The sequence below is a fragment of the Corvus kubaryi genome, unplaced genomic scaffold (genome assembly GCF_017639235.1).
Source record: "Corvus kubaryi isolate FWS band 111438036 unplaced genomic scaffold, C.kubaryi_AGA036_p1.0 37334, whole genome shotgun sequence".
Taxonomy (NCBI): domain Eukaryota; kingdom Metazoa; phylum Chordata; class Aves; order Passeriformes; family Corvidae; genus Corvus; species Corvus kubaryi.
Genome location: NW_024581108.1, coordinates 15,846,988 through 15,869,493, shown reverse-complemented (window position 1 = coordinate 15,869,493; position 22,506 = coordinate 15,846,988). Strand labels below are relative to the sequence as shown.

The 22,506-nt window shown below is 48.6% G+C and overlaps 1 protein-coding gene across 18 annotated transcripts in view; it reads right to left on the bottom strand.

Moving 5' to 3' along the window:
* PTPRF (protein tyrosine phosphatase receptor type F) overlaps window positions 1-22,506 on the bottom strand; it is a 378,495-nt gene that overhangs the window by 35,168 nt on the left and 320,821 nt on the right. For 9 of the 18 annotated variants that reach the window (XM_042030480.1, XM_042030486.1, XM_042030483.1 and 6 more), the window contains 8 exons: window positions 18,943-18,969; window positions 16,585-16,702; window positions 13,788-14,366; window positions 13,063-13,160; window positions 7,537-7,790; window positions 6,762-6,852; window positions 3,601-3,813; window positions 407-561 (listed from right to left, as the gene is read on the bottom strand). In XM_042030480.1, coding sequence (XP_041886414.1) covers window positions 407-561; window positions 3,601-3,813; window positions 6,762-6,852; window positions 7,537-7,790; window positions 13,063-13,160; window positions 13,788-14,366; window positions 16,585-16,702; window positions 18,943-18,969 — 1,535 coding nt within the window. The remainder of the gene's footprint in view (window positions 1-406; window positions 562-3,600; window positions 3,814-6,761; window positions 6,853-7,536; window positions 7,791-13,062; window positions 13,161-13,787; window positions 14,367-16,584; window positions 16,703-18,942; window positions 18,970-22,506) is intronic. The other 9 variants (XM_042030494.1, XM_042030495.1, XM_042030496.1 and 6 more) reach the window with 3 other exon arrangements.

The window sequence follows — 22,506 nt, the reverse complement described above, 5'->3', positions numbered from 1 at the left end:
AATTCGCAGGAGCAGGGGCAGCTGCCACAGACCAAGCAGGCAATTTCTATAGAGAACCAGTACTAGAGAAGTTCCCAAGGCTGCCAATCCAAGTTGTGTGACCAGAGAGCAGTCAGACTGGCTTTAGGGACAAAGCTGCTCTCCTCTGTCCCACTGCTCACCTGCTTCCAGAATCCACAGCAGCTGTGTCCTGGGGCTGATATTAACTACCTTCTGCATACCCAGCCCTTCTGCTCTCTTACACAGCAGCCTTCTGCTGTGCCAGGTAGAGACCTTCCTCCTCCCCATGACCACCAAGGACTGTCTGTCAGAGCACCCCATATCTGAAGGTTACAAGGAAGGTCTTGAAGGCGCCAGTGCCTCTAGTGCTCATGCCATAACTGCCACATCCCAGCTTAGATCTCACCTTTTGAAGAGAAGTATGGCAATGACAATGATGATGATTAATATCACAGCCAGGACGGGTCCCATCACCCACAGCATCTCTGGTTCATCCTGCTGCTTTGCTGAAGCCACTTCCATCACGATCTCATCTGAGTAGGGGCTGGCTGCATATCTCTTCTGAACAGCACAGGCAGGAGAGGGAGAGAAAAGCAAGCATCCATTATGCTAAAGCAACAGCTACATCCCTGAAATGCTGAGGTTTCCCCTCGCTTCTGGCTAGCAGAGAGTGGTCATGCCTCTCAAACCCCAGCAACACACCATGAGATAACTCCCTCCCGTGGCATCGGCGGAGGTCATGCTGTGGCAACAGTTTCTGCCTGGTGTGAAACATTCTGGGTGCCAGCAACTTTGCTGGTGTGAAACACTTCCAGTGCCAGCGACTTCATGGCTGACAAACCTGACCTGGAGGTGCCAAACTGGAGCAGCCCAGCTAAGAGCCACTCGCCAGCCCTGGATTCTCTTGGAGCCAAATCACCACCTTTTGAATCCCAACCAATTGCACAATGGGGCTGGCTGATGATTCCTAAGTGGTTTACAATACCTGCTGTGCTGATACCAACACATCTCTTCAGGATAGAGTTATATTAGGAAAACCCCTGCTGGGTGAGGCAGGCTTTCTTAAAGGAATGAAATGACAGGAACATTTTCTACCTGATGTCTCTGATAAACAGACCTTAGAAAGAGGCTCGTTCTTACAGGTTCCTTTTCTTTCTGCAATCTACCAGCCCAGTGATTTATAACCTGAAGGGACAGCTTTCTAGCCCCACCAGCTAGACAGAATCAGCAGAGACCCAAACCCTTCCTGCAGAAGAATGACACTGCACCTTGTGCTCTGCTGCTGTTGCTAAGGCTTATGGAGCTATGTTGCACCTTCACAGCTCAGTGTTGCTGGGTCAGAAGGGTTAAATGCTGCAAAAACAAATCCTTTCCCACTATTAGAGAGGGCCAGAGCTGTATCAGTTCTGTGCCTGTGGCTTTTGAGCAGCACCTGCTGCCATGCATTAAGAAGTCAGAAAGCTCTGCTCCTGCCATAGAAGTTTCGGTCACAGAAGAGGTGCCTGTGGATCTATAAATCTCTTGCTTTAAGGTTGGCGTTTAAACATGCACTTCATGTCTCCACATATGTGAGGAGAAGAAAGGGAAAAATCAAGCCTGCTGGTGTCACACAAACACGTATCTTGATCTACTCTCACAAGTGCCCTTGATCCCAGCCAGGCTGGTTTCAAGCATGTATGGAGTACAGAAAATGCTCTTATCTGGGACATCCTTCTTGCAACACGCACTAGTTCAGCATCCTAGTTGCTCTCCTCCGATTTATCAGCAGAGGTGCCACTGTCTGGGATAGAAGCATGGGGGGTGGTTGCTACTTTGTGAAACCTTTCAGGCCTACAAGACCATCTTTCAATAACTGAAATAGCTACCAGCTCCTGGTTTAATTCTGTTCCTAGAAGTCTGCACAGGACCACTGCAACCCATCAGCCTGTTCCTATACTCTGTCTCCAGTTCAAACAACAGGGCAGGGAGTCAGCTACAGCTTGAGCATGGCACAGACAAGAAAGCTTGAGACTCCCCTTTCTGTGGGCAAGTGGCTACTCTGAGAAAAGCAAAAAGGCTTTGCCTGCGACTCCCCAGGAAGGTCAAGGTGCATTGGTGGTGGGGGAGGGAAGGAGCACATGCTGATGTGTGCAGCATGGAAATGTGTGACCTTCTCCAAAGCTTTGAGGAAGGGGCAAAGATTCTTATTTTTTCAGACACACTTTGGAGGAGTCGCCTTGCAAGGGAAGTCAGATGTAGAAGAGATCAGAAGGACTGTTATCTCAGCGGCATTTCCAAAGGCAGACTGTGAGGTGCAGGTGCCCCTGCTCCCAGAGACAGTGTTTCAACCACATTCCCTCTGCCTTTGAAGAAGAGCAATGTTCTGCTCTCTTGCTGACACTAGAGACACAGAAAGCAATTTCAGAGGAGCTGGGTGGCGGAGACAGTGCACAGCCTTGGACAGAATGCCTCATGCTCCAAATGAAAGTAGATGCGATGCAGCAGGGGATGCAGGAAGGTGGCCTGTAGGAGCAGGGTATATAGGAGGTTTGTAGGAGCATTGCTGCTGGCTGGTGGCTTACTAGAGGGCTGTGGCAGGTCTATGCTAGTGAGGAGATGATGATTATAGTTGGGATCAACTAGTTACAGTCACCTCTCTTAAAAGGGATTGTCAGGATAGTGCATCTCAAGGCCTCTGCATTACCTTGTTCTTAATCTGTGACTCTCCTTCCCTCACTGGTGTGCAGTGCCATAAGAACACGTGAGCTGGATGAGCAATGAAGAACTCGACCAGCCCTAATGAGCCACTACAAGCAAATGAGGCTGAGGAAGGAAGCCACAGCTTGGAAGCCAACCAAAGGATTCGGTGCACCTCCATTATTTCCATTATTTACACACTGGCCGCTGCTACTGCTGCCGCCACCACCACTCCTGCCCTGGGTTTACAGCTGGACATTGATGCCCAGGTCTTGCTGTGCTGCTCCCTGCTTATTGCATCAGCCTTTCCTGTGCCCAGGACCTGTGTGCTGCCGGCTTGTAGCAGGGATATGTGCAGGAGCAAAAATCCCTACACAGCAGGCAAGTGTGCACCTTTGCCCTGCTGATAATCCACTGCGATGGGAGGCAGGTTTGCTTCTCCAGATGTCATCTGAAGTGAGATTCTGGGCAGAGAAGGGCCTGTGAGAGCAGCTTTGCAGGGGAAACATCCTGTTCACTTCAGAGTCTCAGCAGTCGCCATGCAGGGTAGGATTTCATGGACTGTTTTCTACAGACACTTACTTGAACCAAAGCAGAATGAGAACCCATCCCAACCGTGTGCCAAGTTCTGCTCTGAGAACAGCCCAGCCAGCCACAACTGAGCTTGTGCAGGACGTGTGTGTTGACACTGTCCTCCACTCTCATCTGTTATGTGGAACACATGGTGCCATTTCCCTCCAAAAACACCATTTATCAAATCAATTCCCACAGCCGCCTCAGCTTGTTCAGGCCCGCGACGCAGCCTCTCTCCTCCCTTCACAGAAAACTCTGTCATCCCAGCTTGCAGCAATTGCTCACCCTGCCTGCACTGAGCCCACCTCAGCTCTGCCAGGACAGGCTGTGTCCCCCACAGAAAGTCCTTACCGTGTCCCCATCCTCCAGTGAGGCCAGCACGAAGCAGCGATAGCTCAGGTCTTGAGACAGAGGCTTGTTGTAGAAACCTTTGTAGTTCTTCTCGTCCCCCAGGGTGAAGGTCTCAGGCAGCACATCCACTTGAGCAGCAATGTAGGGCTTGAGTCTGTCTGCCTGGCGTCGCTGCCGCCTGCTCTGACTCCCTTGGCTTATGGCCTCCAGCAGCTGGGGACAAACAAGGTGCATCACTATTGCTGACAGCATGACACTGCCTTATGCTGTCACCTTACTGGCTGTAGCACTCAGCAGGGGTGAGGGGAAGGGGGGGAGAAGATAACTGGGTTTGATTTGTATGTGGTAGTACTAAGAAACGAGAGGCAAGTATCACCCATTTAGGCATTGCTGGGGCATCTGTCTACCGACCCTCCCTGCAAGAACCTCCACTAGGATCTCAACTTTGGAAACATCCTGAGTCCTGGGAAGCTAACATGGTGCATGTTAGGGCTGAGACAGCCTGACTGTGACTGTCCCCCTGACTTATGTATCCCAATGGGCTGTGAGAGAACCAAGCCATGTTCTGTGGCCTAAATACTGGTCTGGACAGCAACTCGCACTCTCTACGGACACTGGATGTGAATTACAGCTGATGCTGATGTTTAGGGAAAAAGTGACCTTTGCTGTGTCCTTCCCTTCTGTCAGTGCCTCTGTAGCTCACCTGCTGCTGTGTTGCAGGCAGAGCTTTGTGTAAACCACACAGAATGCTAACACACTTCATGGGATGTTCAGAGTAAAAATGGCAAATTTCATAGTCACAAATTCATGAAAAAGGATATCAAAGCACAAAAATCCAATTGCACTGCTAAAAGTGACTCTCAAATGTTTAAAGAGATTTTTTCCAATTAATAAAAATGAATAATAAGTTTGGAAGATAAATTCTAACTCAAAATGAAGAAGGAGGCATGAAATACATTTCATACAGAAATTGTGGCAGTATTGTCAAGGCAGACAGGGAACATCAGAGGGCTAGGGACAGTGATGTACACACAAAGTCACACTGCTGAGCTGGGTCCTCCCTAAGGATTAAAAGCTGGGTAAGAAACCCCTCACTCTTTCCCCCTGACAATCCATCCTTGTCCTCTTATCAATACTCACATAGAAGTAATTTAGAAAAGCTACAGCTTGTCCTTATAGTATCACCGGAAAAAAAGAAGGCTGGAAAAATCTGAGTTTCACAAATGTCATTGTAATCCCAAGGGGAAAAAGCAGAAAGATAGTTCTTGGAGTTGGAGTGTGGAGTTTGCTTCCTACACCCATCTCTTGCATCTGGCTGAGATTACAGCTGAGCTCTTTGAGGCAGAAAACGCAGCTCTGTGTGCATGGACACAAAACCACAGGGCTCCAGTTGTGGTTAAGGTTGCTGGAGGCTTCTGCCACTTATACATGTAATACAGCAAAAGACTGCAAAAAAAACCTGCTAGGCCTGCAAAGTTCAGATCCTAAAAAATTAGAAAATTAATATTGCCTGTGCAAAATTAATTCAGCTGTCTTATGTACGTGCATTGTGCTGCACCCTTGACTGCATAGTCAGAGACTATCTTTTCTGTAAGCCCCCTGCTTTGTTCAATACACAGGACAGACAGTGCTTAATCAAAGAGCAGATATTCCATATTTCGTTTTCTTCTTTGCATTATGCAGCCTGAGGCCTTGTTTATTGCTTACTATTCAAATCCAGCTCTGAAGACAAAATTAATAATTTCCTCATGGGCTTTTCTATGGTGCTGATCACTATACTATTACAAGTGCTTCACAAACATTAATGATCTGATCTTCCAAACACCCATATGAGTCAAGATAAAAGCGATTATCCCAATTGTACAGATGGAGAACAGGAACACTGCAACATTAATGTAAAATATGTCCACTAAATTTGAATGTCAAAGTGAAAAGACATCAGCTTGTTTTGTTTTTCAAGAAAACTTAGTATTTTCTTTATAGCACTGACTCTGTATCTAGTTCCTATTGACTTTCTCTGCAGCTGGGGATGCTTAGGCTTTGCAAATGAGAGCTCCAGGATCTCAAATGGAGTACTTTAAAAAATCACAATATACAAGACACTGGCTGCTGATGAAAATTTTGCCTTAAATCATTTGCCTGAGGCTAGATGAGACAGAGACAGAAACTAATTCCTTCGATAGCTTTCAACCACCTAAAGCTGAAAACCAAAGCAACCTTCCTCATCCTGGTCTTCTTTTTCTTGTGACATCTGTGATGCTGAAAACTTCTGCAATGAAAAGATGCAGGAGACCTGTGGGTGATGGTTCTCCATCACACAACTGGGCTTCATTTGCAGAACAGAAGCACCAATAGACATTGTGGAGCTGGGACCTCATGGAAAAGACTGTGCCATCATGTAAATAAAGCCAAGGGCTGAGTTACAGCTTCTAACAGTTTGTCATTTCTGACTGCTTGAGGATTGCAACTTTGTTCTCTTAATGGATCTTTCTGTGCTTGATTTCTTGGAGATTTTCCTTTATACTCTGGGGGTGGCAGTGTGTGTGGGAAAGAAAGTCCTCATGGGGGAGTCTCCTGACACCTGCACGTGTTCCATGCTTCGGGTGTCAGAGCACTCCTGCACAGGACAAGCTGCATCTTGGGGTAATGGCTGGTGAACGCTCAAAGCTTTTAAAAAGCAAGTGTGAAGGGAGCTTTGCAGGTTTTGTTAGATACAAGAGTGAACTCTCTATCTACACTGCAGGCTTAGTCCCACCCAGAGAGTGAAAAGCCTCCTGACAAAGTAGCTTAATGAACTGAAACCAATACTTTTCTCTCCTAGCTTGTTTTCAATATTAGCATGGTCATTTCATCTGAAAAAGGCTGCAAGGACTGTATGACCTGGGACAGGATCTGTCCTGGTCAGAGCTCTGAGACACTCAAGTGTGGACTCCTAAAGGGGCACATTCTGGGAAGTGGCTCCTCCCTAGCTTGACCCCAGCCTCCTTCCTACATGGTGTCACCAAGAAAGGCTGAGTGGGCACCCATCCCACAGCCTCCCACCTCTGATGTGCAGCCTGCACCTGTGTCATTGCATCCATCGTGCTGCCAGGAGGCCTGGGCAAAGTGTGCTGGGCTACTTGGGAATCACTTCCATGACAGTAGCTGCTACAGGTTCCTACCTGGTCCAGCTCCATCTCATCAGGTGTCCGCCATCGAGCAGTCAGGGTTCTGGTGCTCTGGTCTGCTGGCACAACCACGATGTAGTACCACCTGGGAAGGAAGGAAGTGTAAGCACGGGACCCTGAGCCACCTCTCTGGCAGGTCACTGAATAATGTGTGCCACATGCCTCAAGGGTGACCCACTCCTTTCCCTGCCTTTTAAGCAGCAAAAGGGCTCAATAAGGAAAAGGCTGGTTTTCCAGCTGCACCAGAGAAGAGAATACTGCCATTAGCACTCATTAGGATAATGAAGATCTACAGACTGTGTTCCAGAGGGTGGTGTAGGAGCTGTGAGAAGGACGTTTATATAATCGGATTGTAGCAAGAACCTCGGGGGAATTGTGCTTCAGCACAAGGATACCACAGTAACGAATAAGACTTCCACGAACTCGCTTTTTTAATCTCCTTGAGGCTTTAGGCATTATTTATTTAAAGGATATTATACAGTGTCAGAGAAAGTCCCTCCTGATCCTCAACCGTATTTTTGCTGGTAGTATCTGGAATACACCCACCAGGGTGAGGGCAAACTGTCAGAGAATTGTCTTAATTTTATTACACATCAATATTTGCTCAGAAAGAGCCAGGAGACTGATCCCAAGTTATGGGTAAACGCCTGCCTCTGTACCACAGCCTGCTTGGAAATTCACTCCCAAGTTACAGAATCCATGGGTTGGCAGAAGTCCGCCATGCCTTTCTCTCCCCACCCCACCTTCTCCACAAAGGCATGGCACCTACCGAACTGGCACAGTGGTCTGCACTTTGGGAAGAGTGAGAGTGAATTTTCCTTCCTGTATGTATTTGTTTGTGGCGATGGGTTTGCTTTGCAAGACATCAGGAGCAGTGCGGATTGAGACGAGGTGCTGGAGCCCTCCTGCACTGCTCCCACGGTTCATTAGCACAAAAGAATAGTCCGTGTCTGGCTGGAGGTCACTTATGAGTTTCTTCATCGAGTGGCCGTCCACCTCCACACTCTGGCTATTGTACAGAATCTGAAACAGGAAAAGGACATGTTCATGCAGCTGACAGCTGCTGCTGCAAACTCACACTCAAAATAGCAGTGCTAGAGATGACAGTTTGGCTCTGGGCCCTCCCTCAGGTGGTTTGGCTACTGTATGCTTTGTAAACAGCCATAAATCTTTAGCTAAAGAAGAGTAACCCCCAGCAGAGCATTGAGCTGTGCTCTCTGTGCCTCGCAGTGATGGAGCAGAGACGGGTCATCTCAGCCCGGGTGGCCAGGGCCAGCGGTGAGGCTGGTGGTGCCACATGTGCTGCTTTTCAGCACCTACGTGGGGGAGGAATCCAGATGGCTGTGCTTTGCCCTCAAGTGGAGATGAATGGGTCTTTCTTTCTTGTCTCATGAGGCTTACAACACGGAATAGGCTGGTAGTGTAAAATCCCCTCTGCTTTAAATTGGTGTCACTCCCGTGCCTACCAGCTGACGCCTGGTTGGATGCTTAATGCAGATCATCCCCCTCCCAGCAAGGTGACCGGGGGGGGTTACACGCCTCACCAATGATCTGACAAATCCAGCACAGGGCTCACAAATTGGTACCCAGAACGGCGGCTCTGCAGGTGTGACACCCTGTAGTCATGACAACAGATGCTGGTGCCATGCAGCCATGGGCAGGAGGTCGGAGCTGCTTTTCCCTGCCGTGCCTGCAGCGAGGGGCTGTGGGCAGGGCAGAGCAGCAGGTGGCCAGGGCAGAGCAAAGCCCCCCATGCACAGCTTCCCCCTAGCAACATTTCTCAATGCCCTGCTGGAGATATGCAGGACCCCCACCTCCCCCCAGGCACAGCAGCCACGGGCACTGCTGGATTAGCTGCACCCAACAGCCCATCTGCCCTGGGAACCTCGATCCTGACCCTGCTGGAACAACTCCTTACCCCAAAACCCTGGGTGCTGCCTCTGCCAAGCAAAAACTCACACAGTTCCCGGAGACAGAGACAAATGGGGTGTAGACAGCCAGAGAGGCCATAGGTTGCATCCCAGCTGCGAAAAACCAGCATCTTTCTTTGCACCAGGTGACTGTCCTGCATGGCAGGGGAGTGCTGGATTCCTGACAGCGGTGCAGAGACACAGCATGCCAAAAACTGGCAGTGGCAGAGCTGGACCATGTTAAACCCTGGCAGCTACTCAGTGTTATAGGCAGAGACCACATGGTAAAATGTGCTTGTTCCAACAGTGGCCTTGAGAGACAGAGAAGACAGCTCTGTGGAAGACAAATTACTTGAAATAATTTTTCACCAGCTGAGCCCACCGTTCAGGCTGATGCAGGCAGCAAGGGAGGAAACAAACTTTTCTTCAAGTCCCCTTTTCAGCAGGTGGCTGAAATCTACAGAAAGCTGCCAGCTTTCTAGGACAAGGGCAGCTGATAAACACTCCTCTAATGTTCAGTGTCAAAGCTGGAAGGAGAAGAGAGGCGCTGGAAAGAGATCTGAAGGACAGTGGAGCACAAGGACCTGGCTAGGCCTAGAACTTGCAGCTCAGCTTCTGTGTTATCCAAACAGCAATACCAACAGCATGCTTCAATCCTCTTCATGTCAGTTTGCATGGAGGTCAGGATAGGAAAGGAGCCTGAGCTTTTTTGCTGTTGAGAAAAGATTCCTAGCAGGTAACAGAGCAGCAGAGAGAAGCCAGCTATGGAGAAGAGATGAAATCAATCTCATTTGTTGATGTGCCTCAGTTTTCAGGAATGGACTGCAACAGTAAGCACCAAGTAACTAAAGTAACAGATGTTTGCAGGGACAAAGGCTCTGCTGCTGCTCCACATGTGGGAAAGGCTGTCAAAGGTAGCACAGTAGGACAGCTAGAGAGAATTGTTTTCTGTTGTGACTCCTCTTAATGATATTTTCTCCTGGGCTTTAATCCCTTTCTCCAAAGACATGTACAGCAGCTGAGTGCTAAAATGAGTGAAAAATCAAAATGAAGAAATGCTTCTTGCAGCACTGGAATATCAGATATATAGTTGCTCCGACACAGAAGTAGGCACACCAAAGGACTACTAGATTTCAAATCATCTTAGCAGCTTTGCTGTCTGGACCAGCACCACCCCTTGCAATGTCATTGCAATAGTACAGGTCCAGATGCCTGTAAGTCAGGGCGTGTCCTGAAGGAGCAGCCAGACCTCTCTTTCATGTGCTCCCACACAGATCTGAACAAAACCAAAATTCCAACATAAAGACCTATGCTGAAAGGATGAAAAGCCCACAGAGTTCTGCTGGCTCTTGGATAAGAGTTCTCATTATGAATTCTTCCCTAATAAAGGCATCACCAACTGCTTCTCAGTGTGCTCCAGGGAAGACACCAACCAACTGCCTGCATGAGCTGGGGACAGAGCTATTTTACTAGAGCAAGAGGAGGCAGAAGAGGTGGTCAGGCATTTCAGTTCAGATTTTCCCTGCTTGCTCTGCACTGCAACTGGCCAGGACACAGCCTCTGATTCTGTGCTGACAACGGATGATGATTTTTATTGCCATGCACAGGAATTTGCACCCAAAGACAGTGAAATTGGTATTTGCAATGCTTTCCTGAAGCATTCTCTGCCATCCCTCCTTTTCACAGCTGCTGCAGCAGTTCTGTGTCCCTTTACCTGCCACAACACATTGTCTCCTCAAATGTTATGAACCATTAATTAAGGCCTCTACATAAACCTTACAATAATGTAAGGGCTCAGAAACAGTCATTCACGTGCAGCTGGAAGATGCCCGGAAGCTCAAGCAGGAAGGCTATTTAGAGGTTGCATCATGGCCCACTGGTAACTACCAGAGTCAGCAGCAAATCTGGCCCAAGGGCTCTGAACTGCCAGACAGTGCTGACTAGCCCATGGATTGCTATAAAATGTCATCTGTGCTGCTCCTACCCACAGGACAAGATTTGCAAAGCTAGGTGGGTCCAAATGTCACTGCTGAAGGTCTCATACTTGATTTCAAGGCAGTACAGAATGTATTGAACTAAAAGATGAAAGGACACATAGTGTGCAACACTGGGAAAGATAACGACTCGATGGAGAAGTAGACAAGGCTGGAGTATTTGCAGGCAGGAGTAATTACTACATTCCATGGGATACACTGTGAGAAAGCACTGCCCAGCATTCTCAGGGGTTATTTCCAAACCTGTATCATTTGAATGCTCAAAAGGTGCTGTTCCTTCTCCCCACTTCTAAAATACCTTGTAATGCTGCCTTTAACCAATATATCCTCTGTCCCACTCTTAAGCTGAAGAATGTGTCTCAGGAAAATGCACTTTCCCCAAGGAGAAGGTTGTATCTATCTTGCACTTTCCATGAAAGCTCCAGAACTGCTTTCTGCAGGTGGAATAAAAAAAAGGAATAGTTCCTCTGCTCCACCACAACTGCTGGGCAACATTTTACAAGGAATTTATCTTCTGGACCAGAAGAAGCTGTGAAAATTCCCCAAAGAGATCTCAAAACTTCATTATTGATTTGGCAGCAATGAAAAATCTTAAGGTCCCAGTTCATTCTCTAATAAAAAAAAAAGCACCAGTCCTGCCTGTGCCTCACTATTCATTGTCGGAACAATATCTACTTTAATTAAATCTGTTAAAGTAGAATATGACACCCTTTGGGACATAGATTTAGCATGAGACTGTTTATCAAGTGTAGATAATACTAATTGTTCCCATGGAGATTTATCTGCTATGCTAGTTACAGTATCAGGCTCTGGCCCCAGCATCCCATGTGCCTGAATTAGAGGAGAGAGGTGAACCTTGTTTATAAAACAAAACACAAAACCCTGAAGGTTAAGGATTTCTTTCAACTGGCACAATCAACGAGTTAGAACTGACCCTCTTAGCTCCTGGCCTTGACTCGTGTGTCTGCAAGTCTGGGAATATTAATAAAAAGAAGGCACTAACAGAGAAATATCCTTGTAACACCCTGGTTTGTGTGACTGCTCTTAAGTTAGCAAGTGGCTAATGCCATCTCCTGTGTCAGCTGAGGGTTAACCCACAGCAGGGGCAGACCCTGAGTCACCCTGTGATAGCACTCCCAGCTGTGCAGCTAGGAGAGCGGACAGACGGGGCATCAGCATTACACCCCTGGCTCCTGGCTACCTCCAACCACTCCACCATCCCTGTGTGGTAGTAATGCTCCAAAGGTCACACTGTCCCTTTCCAGCACTGCACTGTCAGACAGCGATTTGGGCCTTGGGCCCCAAGACAAGGCGAGATGAAGCACGCTGGTTCTGCAGCAGAGTGCCAAGTAACAGGGCTCTGTGAAGTTCCTTGCAGCCAGATACCTGAACACTGATCCTAATGCGCCCTGCATCTGGGAGAGCTTTGAATACCACAAGGTCTTCACAAAAGCCTTGTCTGCTTCAGCTAAACTGTGTATGTTAACAAGTGTCTGCTATTGATCAAGGTAATTCAGCTTCAGGGATTAAACAAGGAGAGTTAGTAACAAGGAAGGCGAGGTGCTCACACACTTTGATGTGGATGCGGTTCAAGATATCCCCTTATTCCCCTGGCCATGGATCCCCCACAGCTTGTGCAAGCCTTGCATTTGCACTTTAGGCACAGCATGGCAGGGGGCACATGCAAGGAGAAAGAGAAGTCACACTGCTTCCACCCTGGCACCTTTGCAGAGGCAGCAGATTGGTGCTGAGATTGGGAAAATTATCTTCAATGATGTGACGTGTTGGTCTTGTTTCTTAATGGAGAGAAACTGCACTGAGGTCTACACACTGCAGTCTTTTACCCACGTAAGTGACAAGTCCTGGGAGTTGGACAAGAGCAGGAAGGCATTGGGTCATCAGTGTTGTCTGCAGCCTGCTGGATGACACCACATCCAGAAGTGTATTGGTGAAAAGAGAGCAGCAGCCATTCCTGCAGAGTTCCCTCTGTACTGACATATTTTGTGCCACTCACACCTGTAAGACCTTCAGGAAGTCTGATGATGCTTTTCCCCTTCACTCCCTGAGATTATGCATCTGCCCTGATGCTCTGAAGTAACTCATGAAGGCAATATGGATGTTTGAGACAGGACACGTTGTAGAAGGAGTTATTCTTAGTTTGATTCACTGGCTGGTTTTCAGAGCACTTTGTCCTGCTAATTTCTTGCAATTAAATCATATTTATAACTTTTCACACCCCAGCTCCACGTCAGGCATCAGGACAAACTTGTGTGACCACCATCACGGAGCTACAGTGGTCAGCCTGACCAATAGGACCCAACTGATGCTGCTATCCACTGTCCTGCTCACTGCTACAGGTGGAGCTTCCTGTCATCCAAGTCCCACTCTTACCTTAAAAGGCACTGCAGATTTATAGGAGTCAGGCACTTCCCAGCTCAGCAACACAGACGTTTTCATGACGGCATTGACACGGAAGTTCTTAGCAAACACTGAAATGAAAAACAAGATATTTGAGCACTGTAAAGCCAAGTCAGGAGGGAGACAGGCGGCAGCTCGACTCCAAGTCTCTTTGTCTAACTCAGCAGCAGAGGTCAGAGTTCAGCTACAGCAGAGAAGTAAGAAATGAGGAGAAGAGAGCAGCAGCCTTTTACCAAGTCTATAGTCTCCAGAGGAGTTCTGCTTTTTGACTATACTTTTCAGCATCACAGAAAGGAAGTTGTAGGCTGAACTGCAGCCTTTCTCTATCCCCACTCCACTCACACTCCCTTGGCCCTTCGTCATGATCAAACAGCAGTGTTATTCAGGTACTGGATCTGCAGATGATCCGACTGAGACAGCTGCTCCAGTTCAAGTAAGAGACCTTCATGTACAGATAAAACATCCAAGTATGCCTGTGGATGCAATTAAGGTACCACCAACACCCCTCTCCCCCCAGATGGCAAGTTTAGAAAATCTTTGCTGAGCCTCCCCTCACTGAACTAGTTTTAGACTAGGGAGCCACACAGTACCTGATCACAACAGTCAGAGCAGAGGGGAGCAAAGCTTCGTGAACCAAAGCAAAGCTCCCTGTCCTGGAGGCAGAGCTTCCTGTTAGGGCTTGTTAGAGGGGCACTTACCTTGCTCTACAGGCATGGTCCGGGACTGGATGCTGGGGCTGAGTGGCCCAGCCCCTTTACTGGTGCGGGCCCTCACTTTGATGTTGTAAGTGGTATCAGGTTTCAAATTTGTCAAAGTGATACTCGTGTCCTTGGTCATGTTAACCAGGTCCTGCTGGCTATTTATGTCCCTGTATACCACTGTGTAGTTGACGATCTTGCCGTTCCTTTCTGCCAAGACTGGGGGGTCCCAAGCAACTTCTGTGGTGGAAGTGGTGAGACCCACCACACGCAGGTTCTGTGGGAAGCCGCTTGGCACATCTTCGGCCGTCGTGATCTCCTTCTCAAACTCCTCTCCTGGGCCAGCTCTGTTCTTAGCAGACAATTTGAAGAGGTACGTGGCCCCCTTGTGCAGGTTGGTCACCGTGTAGTGATGGTCTCTCTTCCCGAAGTCTATCGTGTTCATTTTTTCCTCATCCAGACGTCTGTACTGCAGCCGGTAACCCAGCAGCTCCCCTACCATCTCCTTGGGTGGGTGCCACTGGATGAGGGCTGTGTTCATGGCTGTCGTGCTAATCATCATGGTGGGCTTCCCCGGGACTGAAACATAAACACACAATGACCATCTATAGCCTGGGAGGAGGGGAAGGAAGGACCGCTTCCGTGCTGCTCAGTCCGTATTGAGGAAAGTGGGAAAGTTCAGACAACAGGGTGAAGAGGATGACAGACAATTCACAGGGATAGTGGCAGACTGACCCTAATCCGGTGGTGAGGGAAACTGGAGCCAGCCAGCTCTTGGTTGCCATTTTCCCATGTGCTGCCATTTAAACCGGAAATAAATTCAGCCATATCCTGCCCCAAAATTCATCCCCTTTTACAGGAAACGTTTAAGGTACCTCAAAGCATCATATGTATCTCAGAGAAGATCTGAATCCCGTCCTCCCAATCAGTGGTCTTCAGACACTCCAGCCAGTGCACAGCACCAGGCCATGCTGGCCCTGATGCACTGTACCACAACAGACACCCTGGAGCCCAATTCCAGCACCCTGGTCTGTCTGGAGGCAGACAAGTTTCATCCTGAAACCTTGCAGTTTTACCATCTGCAGAGGCAGCGAGCAGAGCTGGGTGGGCTGTTTGCCATCAGAATACATTTTGGTTTAGTTGAGGAGCAGATTCGTGATGTCAGTGTCGATGTGAGAGGTGAACGCAAGCATTCCACAGGTTTGCTTATGCTGCACAAGTCAAGGGGTGCTGCCATCACTGGTTAGGAACTGATGGCTTTAAATTGATGGTTTAATACCTTGATCTCCTTCAGTTAAAAAAAGGATGCGTCTTCACATCAGCTCAGACTTGTAAACAAATCAACTGATAGGGAAGATACTCAGAATCAAAGGCATGGGGCCATTGATACGAAAACAAAAATGGGATTGCAGCCAAACCTAGTTAAATATCCTTGCAGTTTTGAAATGTATGAGCCCACAGTCGAGCACAAGAGAAAACCATTATTTGCCAGAATTACACCCCCTTTTTGCCATCAGAGGGCGACACCAATGCTCTCCTTTGAGGTCAGACCTGCAGCAGAGCCGGTATGAAGGCAGGTCTGAGGGCTGTTTTGTAGGTATTTAATATACAATTACATTCCCATTGCCAGTGCCATCCTCCTTGCACTCACAATACAATGTCTAACAGCAGCTAGTATTAAGGGACACAGTATTTTCAAAGATGATTCCAAATATTAACCTCAAAATGTGCATCATAACATGGGAAGACCTACTGTGGTTTACAGTACAACACTGGGATGTTTAGGAAGCTCTTCCTGTTTATAGGACAGCTGTAGCAATTTGATGAACAGAAAATACATCATGGCAAGGCACTAGGGAAACAGCATTTGAGATTGTGACAGTGGAAACTACCTCTGGAGCTCCCCATATGCAGTGCAGAGGAGATGGCAAGCTGCTCCTTGTTTAAAAGCACCAGGAACAAACGCTCTCAGTTTGCACAAGCTGCATTCCCATAATAACAAGTGGTAAATACTGCTCCTGTGGTTGGTGTGAGAAAGCAGCAGGATTACTGGTTATAGGACAGCCTAGTGAGAGGAAAATGTGAGTGGACAAGAGACAGTGTCAACTAGTTGGTGCCACAGCCAAAGGCAAGCTTGACCACACCTGGAGGGAAGCGCCAGATGACTCCTGGGTGCCCCTGCTCCAGGCACAGGTACCATCTACTGAGACAGCAGAACCAAACCAGCTGGGATCACCAGGACCTAGAAGTTGTGTCCGCAGCACTTCTACAGCAGATTTGTTGCATTCCAGGTTTTACCATGGCTCTAGGAGCAGCCAGGCTCTGCTTTGTAAGCCTGGGGAAACAGCAGTATCACTGGCAGGGGGGAGCTGAGAAGCACCTCTTAGGAGCCCTCTGTGCCAGGGGCCATTCCAGGCAGCACTGCAGTCACCACAGGAAGCAAGAAATGGCACTTGCCTACAGGAACAAGGTGAGGACAGGCCAGGATTCCAAAGCTGAGGGAGGGCCTGGACTTTCAGGCTTCCTCTTCACAGGTCTCTGGACTGCAGATGAGCTCAGACCCATGAATTTCACTGCTCTCTCACCAGCCCTGGTAGTGGCTCTCCATCTGTTTGCTGCACTTTGCTCATGTGATCCAGTGGCAAAGCCTGTTAAGTACGGGCTGGAGATCACAAGAGTTTGTACCTCTGCAGCGTCTCCAACCCTCTTGCTTCCTCTTGGCCATACTCCCCACGCACCTCTTGGGAGGTTTTACCACCACCCCTATGAGGCTGTGACACCTGCTCCCCACACTCACCTGCCCCTGTGGTGGTGATGACTTTGGGCTTGCTGCGGGCACCATCTCCTTTGGTGGTGTAGGCAGCAACTGTGACAGAGTAGGTGGTTTCTGGCAGCAGGCCTCCAATGACTGTCTCCTGGGAGCACATTCACGAGGCAGAGAAGAGGCAAACAAGAAGAGCAAATACTTGTTACTGGAGTGAGCAAAAGGAAGGCACCAGGGTCAGTGTCTCCAACAGCAACACACTGACAACACTCCCTGGTCCACACTCATGCATCGTGCTCAAACACACGTGTTGCACAGAGCCAGCAAACAACAACTGCTGCCACTCCAACACTCACCTGCCTGATTTCAACCCCTGCCTTTAACATTTGGCCTTTTCAGGGACCCACCAGCACGTCAGCAGCTGTGCTCTCCCATGGCTTCTGCCAAGAGGGAGATCTGATCCAGATACGGTCCTGTGTGAAAGCTATGTAAGAGGACTATGGAGCTGTGAACCAGAGCAAAAGCCAGTTCACCTGGCTATGAGAACCTCTTGGGGGCTAATTCCAGGGTTTTTAAAGTTGTCTCTTGCAGCAGGGCCATGGGGAACACAGGGAGGCAGTGCAGGGGTGGGGGCCCCGGGCAGGGAGCACCTGCAGCTCTAAGCATCATGTTCACCCTCCCTGCCAGGCACTGGGTTGCAGGGGTGGGATGGGTCAATGCAAGGCACTGGCAAAACCTGGAGGGAAAACCTGCATCGTGGGAGGTCTGTGAGGGGGCGGACTCACGGGGTGCATCCTTGCATGCCCTGGCTTTCTCTGGGCAGGAGGAGGGCATGGCTCTGCACTTCAATTTGAGATCAAAGAGGAGAGCACTGCTCCTCCCTCCTGGCCTCCAGCAGCAATGTGACTGGTGCCAAGCCTGGCTGGCCAGGCCTGCAAATGAGTGAGCACAGCAAGCTCAGCAGCTCCCAGCAGCTCGGGCAGGTACCCCTGAGCAGTGTTCATCTGTGGGTGTTGTGGGAGTGTCTGGGCCACTAGCACTAATAACCCAGATAATAATGGATCAGAGAGCAAGAGATGACCAGGCTGGAGAAGGGGCTGGGGAAACTTTTGGAAAGGAGGCAGAGGCTTTGTGTTGGTTATTTACCCCTTCAGACAAGGAGAAGAGCAGAGATGGAGAGGGTTAAGTTTGAGCTGCTGAGAACAGGCAGCATGGGCACTGTCAGAAGCTGCTGCAGGGGCCTGATCTCTGCCTGGGGGATCCTTGCCAGCTTCAGGGGTACGAGGGGTGCCTGTGGTTGCTCTCAGAGCACAGCCACTCTCCCATCACTCACTCACACAAACACCCACACTATTAAACCTGCTGATTTCCAGTCAGTGCTGCTGGTTCAGGTTACCTGCCCAGGCTTACTCATCAAAATCACCATGTTACCATTGCAGAACCAGCCAGCCCAGAGAAGTATCAACAAGCACCAACAAGAACCCCGCCAAAATCACCGTGTGAACCAGAGTCCGATCCCAACTCTGCCCCTGCAGCAGATCATGTGTGCGGGTGAGTGGACGCACGGTCTGATCGGTGCCAATGGACCCGCGGGGAAGCACTCTCACAAAACCTGCAGACTCTGAACATCCCAAGAGAATTCACTCCTCCCAAACCCATGCAAAGAGAATTTCTCACGCGAAACCATGCCACCAGGAGCAAAGCAAGCAAGCTGGGAGGAGGGGAGAGAGATGAGGGATGGATGAAAGAAGGTCTGATTGCATAATGCAAACACAGTGCTGTCATGACATAGCCACTTCGAGCAAGAATCCTCCATATAAAGCAGGAGGAGAAATGTATCATGCTGGGGAAACTCACAGTAGGGCACGTAATTGAATTGCTGACTCTAAAAAGGTCATTTTCTAGTTTGTTCCTCCAAATTTATATCTCAAAATTATGTGGGGAAAAATTAAATTTAACTGTTTAAATGTGATTGTTTTCTTATTACTATCTGTGTTTCAACCAAAGGTCATGGTTGAGGGTGTAGGTTATTTCTCATGACTACGATCAATGTGGTTTAAAGATTATATATCTAATTTTACCACATAACTTGGTGGGCCAACTACTGCAGGATCAGCCTCCTGAGTCGATCACTTGAACCTGCTTAAAACTGCACTGCAACAAGCTGGAAATACAGATTATAGGAAATGTCAATTGCTTTTCTGCGTTTAGGAGCAATCTAAATGCCAATTTTCTCTGGATTTGCTGCTTGTGGAAGGTTTCACAATGTAACTCTCCAGCCTCATTAAGGGAGTGAAAGGAATGTTTTGACAGTACTGTGTCTACAAAAATCACAAATCGATTTACCAAACCCCTCTCTTCCAACCTGGAATACACACAAGTGGTACTTACATGGTCGACGGAGTCCTCAGCTCTCCACTGATGCGGAAGAAAGGAAGGAGGAGAGAAAAATGGAGACACAGAATTTTAAGGGGCAACATGTAGGAAAGGGATGACAACGACAACAACAGCAGGGGTTAGCAGAACTGGGCTGGGGGAATTACAACACTTATACACAGAGGGTCACTTGGCACAAGCTGTGCCAAGGGAAGAAATGGCATAGAGCAATTTTTGACATGCTGCTAGCCTGCGCAATGAGTCTGAGATCACTCACACAAACAGACAAAGAGCCTCCTTCTCACTTGGGTGGAGATGTCACCCCTCACTTTTTGTACTTTGCAGTACTTTCCCCTTCTGGCTTTGTTTGCATTTTCCTGCCTCTTCCATGAGCAGAAGCAAGAAAGGATAGGTCGTACCAACTAGGCTCCAGTTTCTGTTCTAGCGATGTTCTAGCCACCACCTCTTGTTGAGAACCAAAGACTTCAACACAGAGGCACTCTCTGCAGGGAAGCACCAATGCAACATTTCTAGAGCTTCTCTTTCTTGTATCATTTGCAAGAAAATGCTCTGGAGACTTCAGAAAACCGAAAAGTGCCATCTGTCATCAACAGTGCAAGAGAACCTGAGATCTTACACAGAGCTTCACACTAAGCTGCTCCTCTCCAACAGTGGTGTGTGGCTTGGAGACAGGTTCAAACTCCTGCATGTACTGAGGAAACAGCTGCTCACTCCCAATGACACAACACCAAATGGCAAACACAAATTTGGCAAGAGCAGCCCTGCAGGGAAAGCTTCTACACAAACTATTTCCCACCAAAAGCTCACATGGATTCCTGGCCATGGCAGTAGAATACGGGCTCTGAACTCTTCCGGCTGGATTTGGGGTTGTAAGGCATCAAAGCTGCATTGGGGTGGTGAGACAGTAGAGCTCGGCTGCTGCCATGCATGCACAAAGCACTGTTCTTTGTGGTTGGGGCACCAAAGGCAGGCTTGCAGAGATCACAGCAAACTCTCTCAGCCAAGGTGATGTGTTACAGCTCACATTACTAAATGTGCCTGGAGGAAGCACCAGTCCATGGGTTCAAGCACAGAGATGAAAGTGAAGATAGGTATTATTGCCCCTGACTCACAGTGTGAGCCCTGGCAAACCTTGCTTCTAAGCCTGACCTGCCAGCTGTGAAACTGCTCAGATACCAACTTCCTCAGGACCCTGGGAAGCTCAGCCTACACTGCTGGAGTGTTTGGGAAAACCTGCAAGTGCTACAGAAGTACTAAACAGCATCAAAGACACAAGTTGCCTTTTGAACTCAGGCTATTTGAGGTGCCTTTTGCAGGCTGCAGCCTATCACATTGCCATAGTACTCACCTCAGCAGTAAAATACATGGCATGCTTTCAAAATATTTGCTATTTTATTCTCTAAATTCAGAAAGAAGAAGTTATTAGAGAAATGTTCCTCTAAGACTTTATTACAGTTCACTTACTAGATGCCATGAGACTGCAGTACAATTATCCCCTAAACCATCTTAACAGTAAATTTCAGCAAAGAGGTCAAGTTGCCCCTAAATACTTCCTATAAAGCCAAGACCCCTCCTAAGTATTATGTCACTAAAGGCTGTCTTTCCACACATATCTTGGTGCCATTTCCACTGTTGCACACTTAGCTGAAGCCAAGTCATTGCTGTTTATGTCCCACCCATGCCAGCCAGCCCACACCATGGTCAACAGCCACACACTCCGCCCTGCCGATCTAAAACCTGGCAGAAGTCCTGCCGTAAGTCCTGCCACAGGAGGGGTACAAGGCCAGGTAGCTCTTCCTCCAGGAAGTACACTTCTCCTACAAAAGCATGTCCCTGGTGGGTGGAAGCCACGTGGTTGGGAACACCCCAGCCTGCCTCCATATAGCAACAGGAGCAGAATGTGACACCTCACTGCAAGCAACAGCAGCGCAGAGCTGGGCTCAGGAGGCCTCTCATACCACAGCAGTAAGTTTATCATGCACTAGGATTTTAAACCAAGTGTTTAATGTTCAAACTCTGTTTGCTCTAATGTTTCAGTGGACTTTAATCTTGCATTAGATCAGAGTGCAAAGAAATGCCTTGAGATCTGTGCTGGAGTAACAACTGTGAAAAGCCAGGCCTGCATAAATACCTTGGTAGAAATTCAGTTTCATTACAAAAATTTAATCTACAGATCAAAACGTTTCCTTCCTCAAACTAGCTCAATTGCTTCTTAACTGCTTAAGACTGGTCAGTAAGACAAATTGATCTGAAAAACCCAGGAGCAGTCATAAAAAGAACTGAGAGAGGGCTGTGTGCATGAAGCAGGATGGCTCTGGGAAGTGCTAAAGCTAACAGTGTGTATTTATGGCAGCTGCAATGCTTTAATGTTTCATTTTACACTTCAACACAGCATAGTCATGTCTCACCAGGGAACGGCTGTTTTCCCTGACCAAGGCTCTTGCAAAAGACAGATTCAATCCCTCCACAGTCCCAGCCATGGAAAGCCAGTATTGGTTTTCCTGCAGATCCTTCTCCTCTCTGCTTCAGTGACTGTGGCGCAACAGTGGAACTCCAGACATAATCTCAGGTACTCAAATCAATGAGATGCAGACAGGTCTGAGGGTATCAGAACTTCACCTTGGTCCTTTACCTGAAGTGCCTCTTGCATGATGCCTCACAGTTTTGTTCGACTTAGGAAGCAGAGAACATCCCACCTCCACGCTAGACTCCCCTAGATAAGTGCATGTGTATGACATGTTCCAAGTACATTCAGATAAAGATCCTTGACTGTCACCAAACAACAGAGGGAGGCTGTAAATTCCTCTGCGTTGTGCCTGGGATAGGCACTGCTCAAGGAGAACGGAAGTCTCTGCTTTTTCCTTTGATCTCAATCCAATAGCTTGAAGTGATTGCCATTTCTTCTTCCTGCTCTTCTGGAGCAAGCTGGTGGGATGTGCACTCAGTCTGCACACTCGCTGGAGAAGTGCTGCCTGCAGAGACCATGCCATCCTCCTGTGAGTGTGCAGCCCCTCTTGTGGGCAGCACATACCTTTCCTGTGCCATGACTGTTTGCACAGCAGGAGAAGAAGGTGGCAGGAGTCTCTTCTCCACAAAGCCTGACCTCCGTGTAGCCAGCTGTCACCAGCCGGCCCTGAAAAGTTGTTTGGGCAGGCTGGACCTGTAGGGATGGAGGGGTTCAAGCCCACTGCCCCTCCTAACATGCAGCAGCTGCCCAGGGACTGGAGACCAAGGAAATGAGGTGGGCCCCTGCCCGCCTCTGTCAAGCCTAATGCTTGTGTCCCATGGCCCTGCTAAACCCTGCTCCCTTGAGCTGGCGAGGACTTGTAGTAGTGGTGGAGTGCAGCTCCTGCACTGGGCTCATTTCAAAAGCCCTCTCTCAGTGCTTGGATGTGCTTTATGCAAGACCCAGGGCACAGAGAGGAATCTTCTGCCATTGCCCGCCATGGGACCCGGCTGAGCCGTGACAGGCATGGCCTGGGCAAGAGGTGCTGTGGGTACCCGATCCAGCTCTGCAGCTGTACACACCCTGGGAGCTCCTCCACAGGGCAGAGTCAC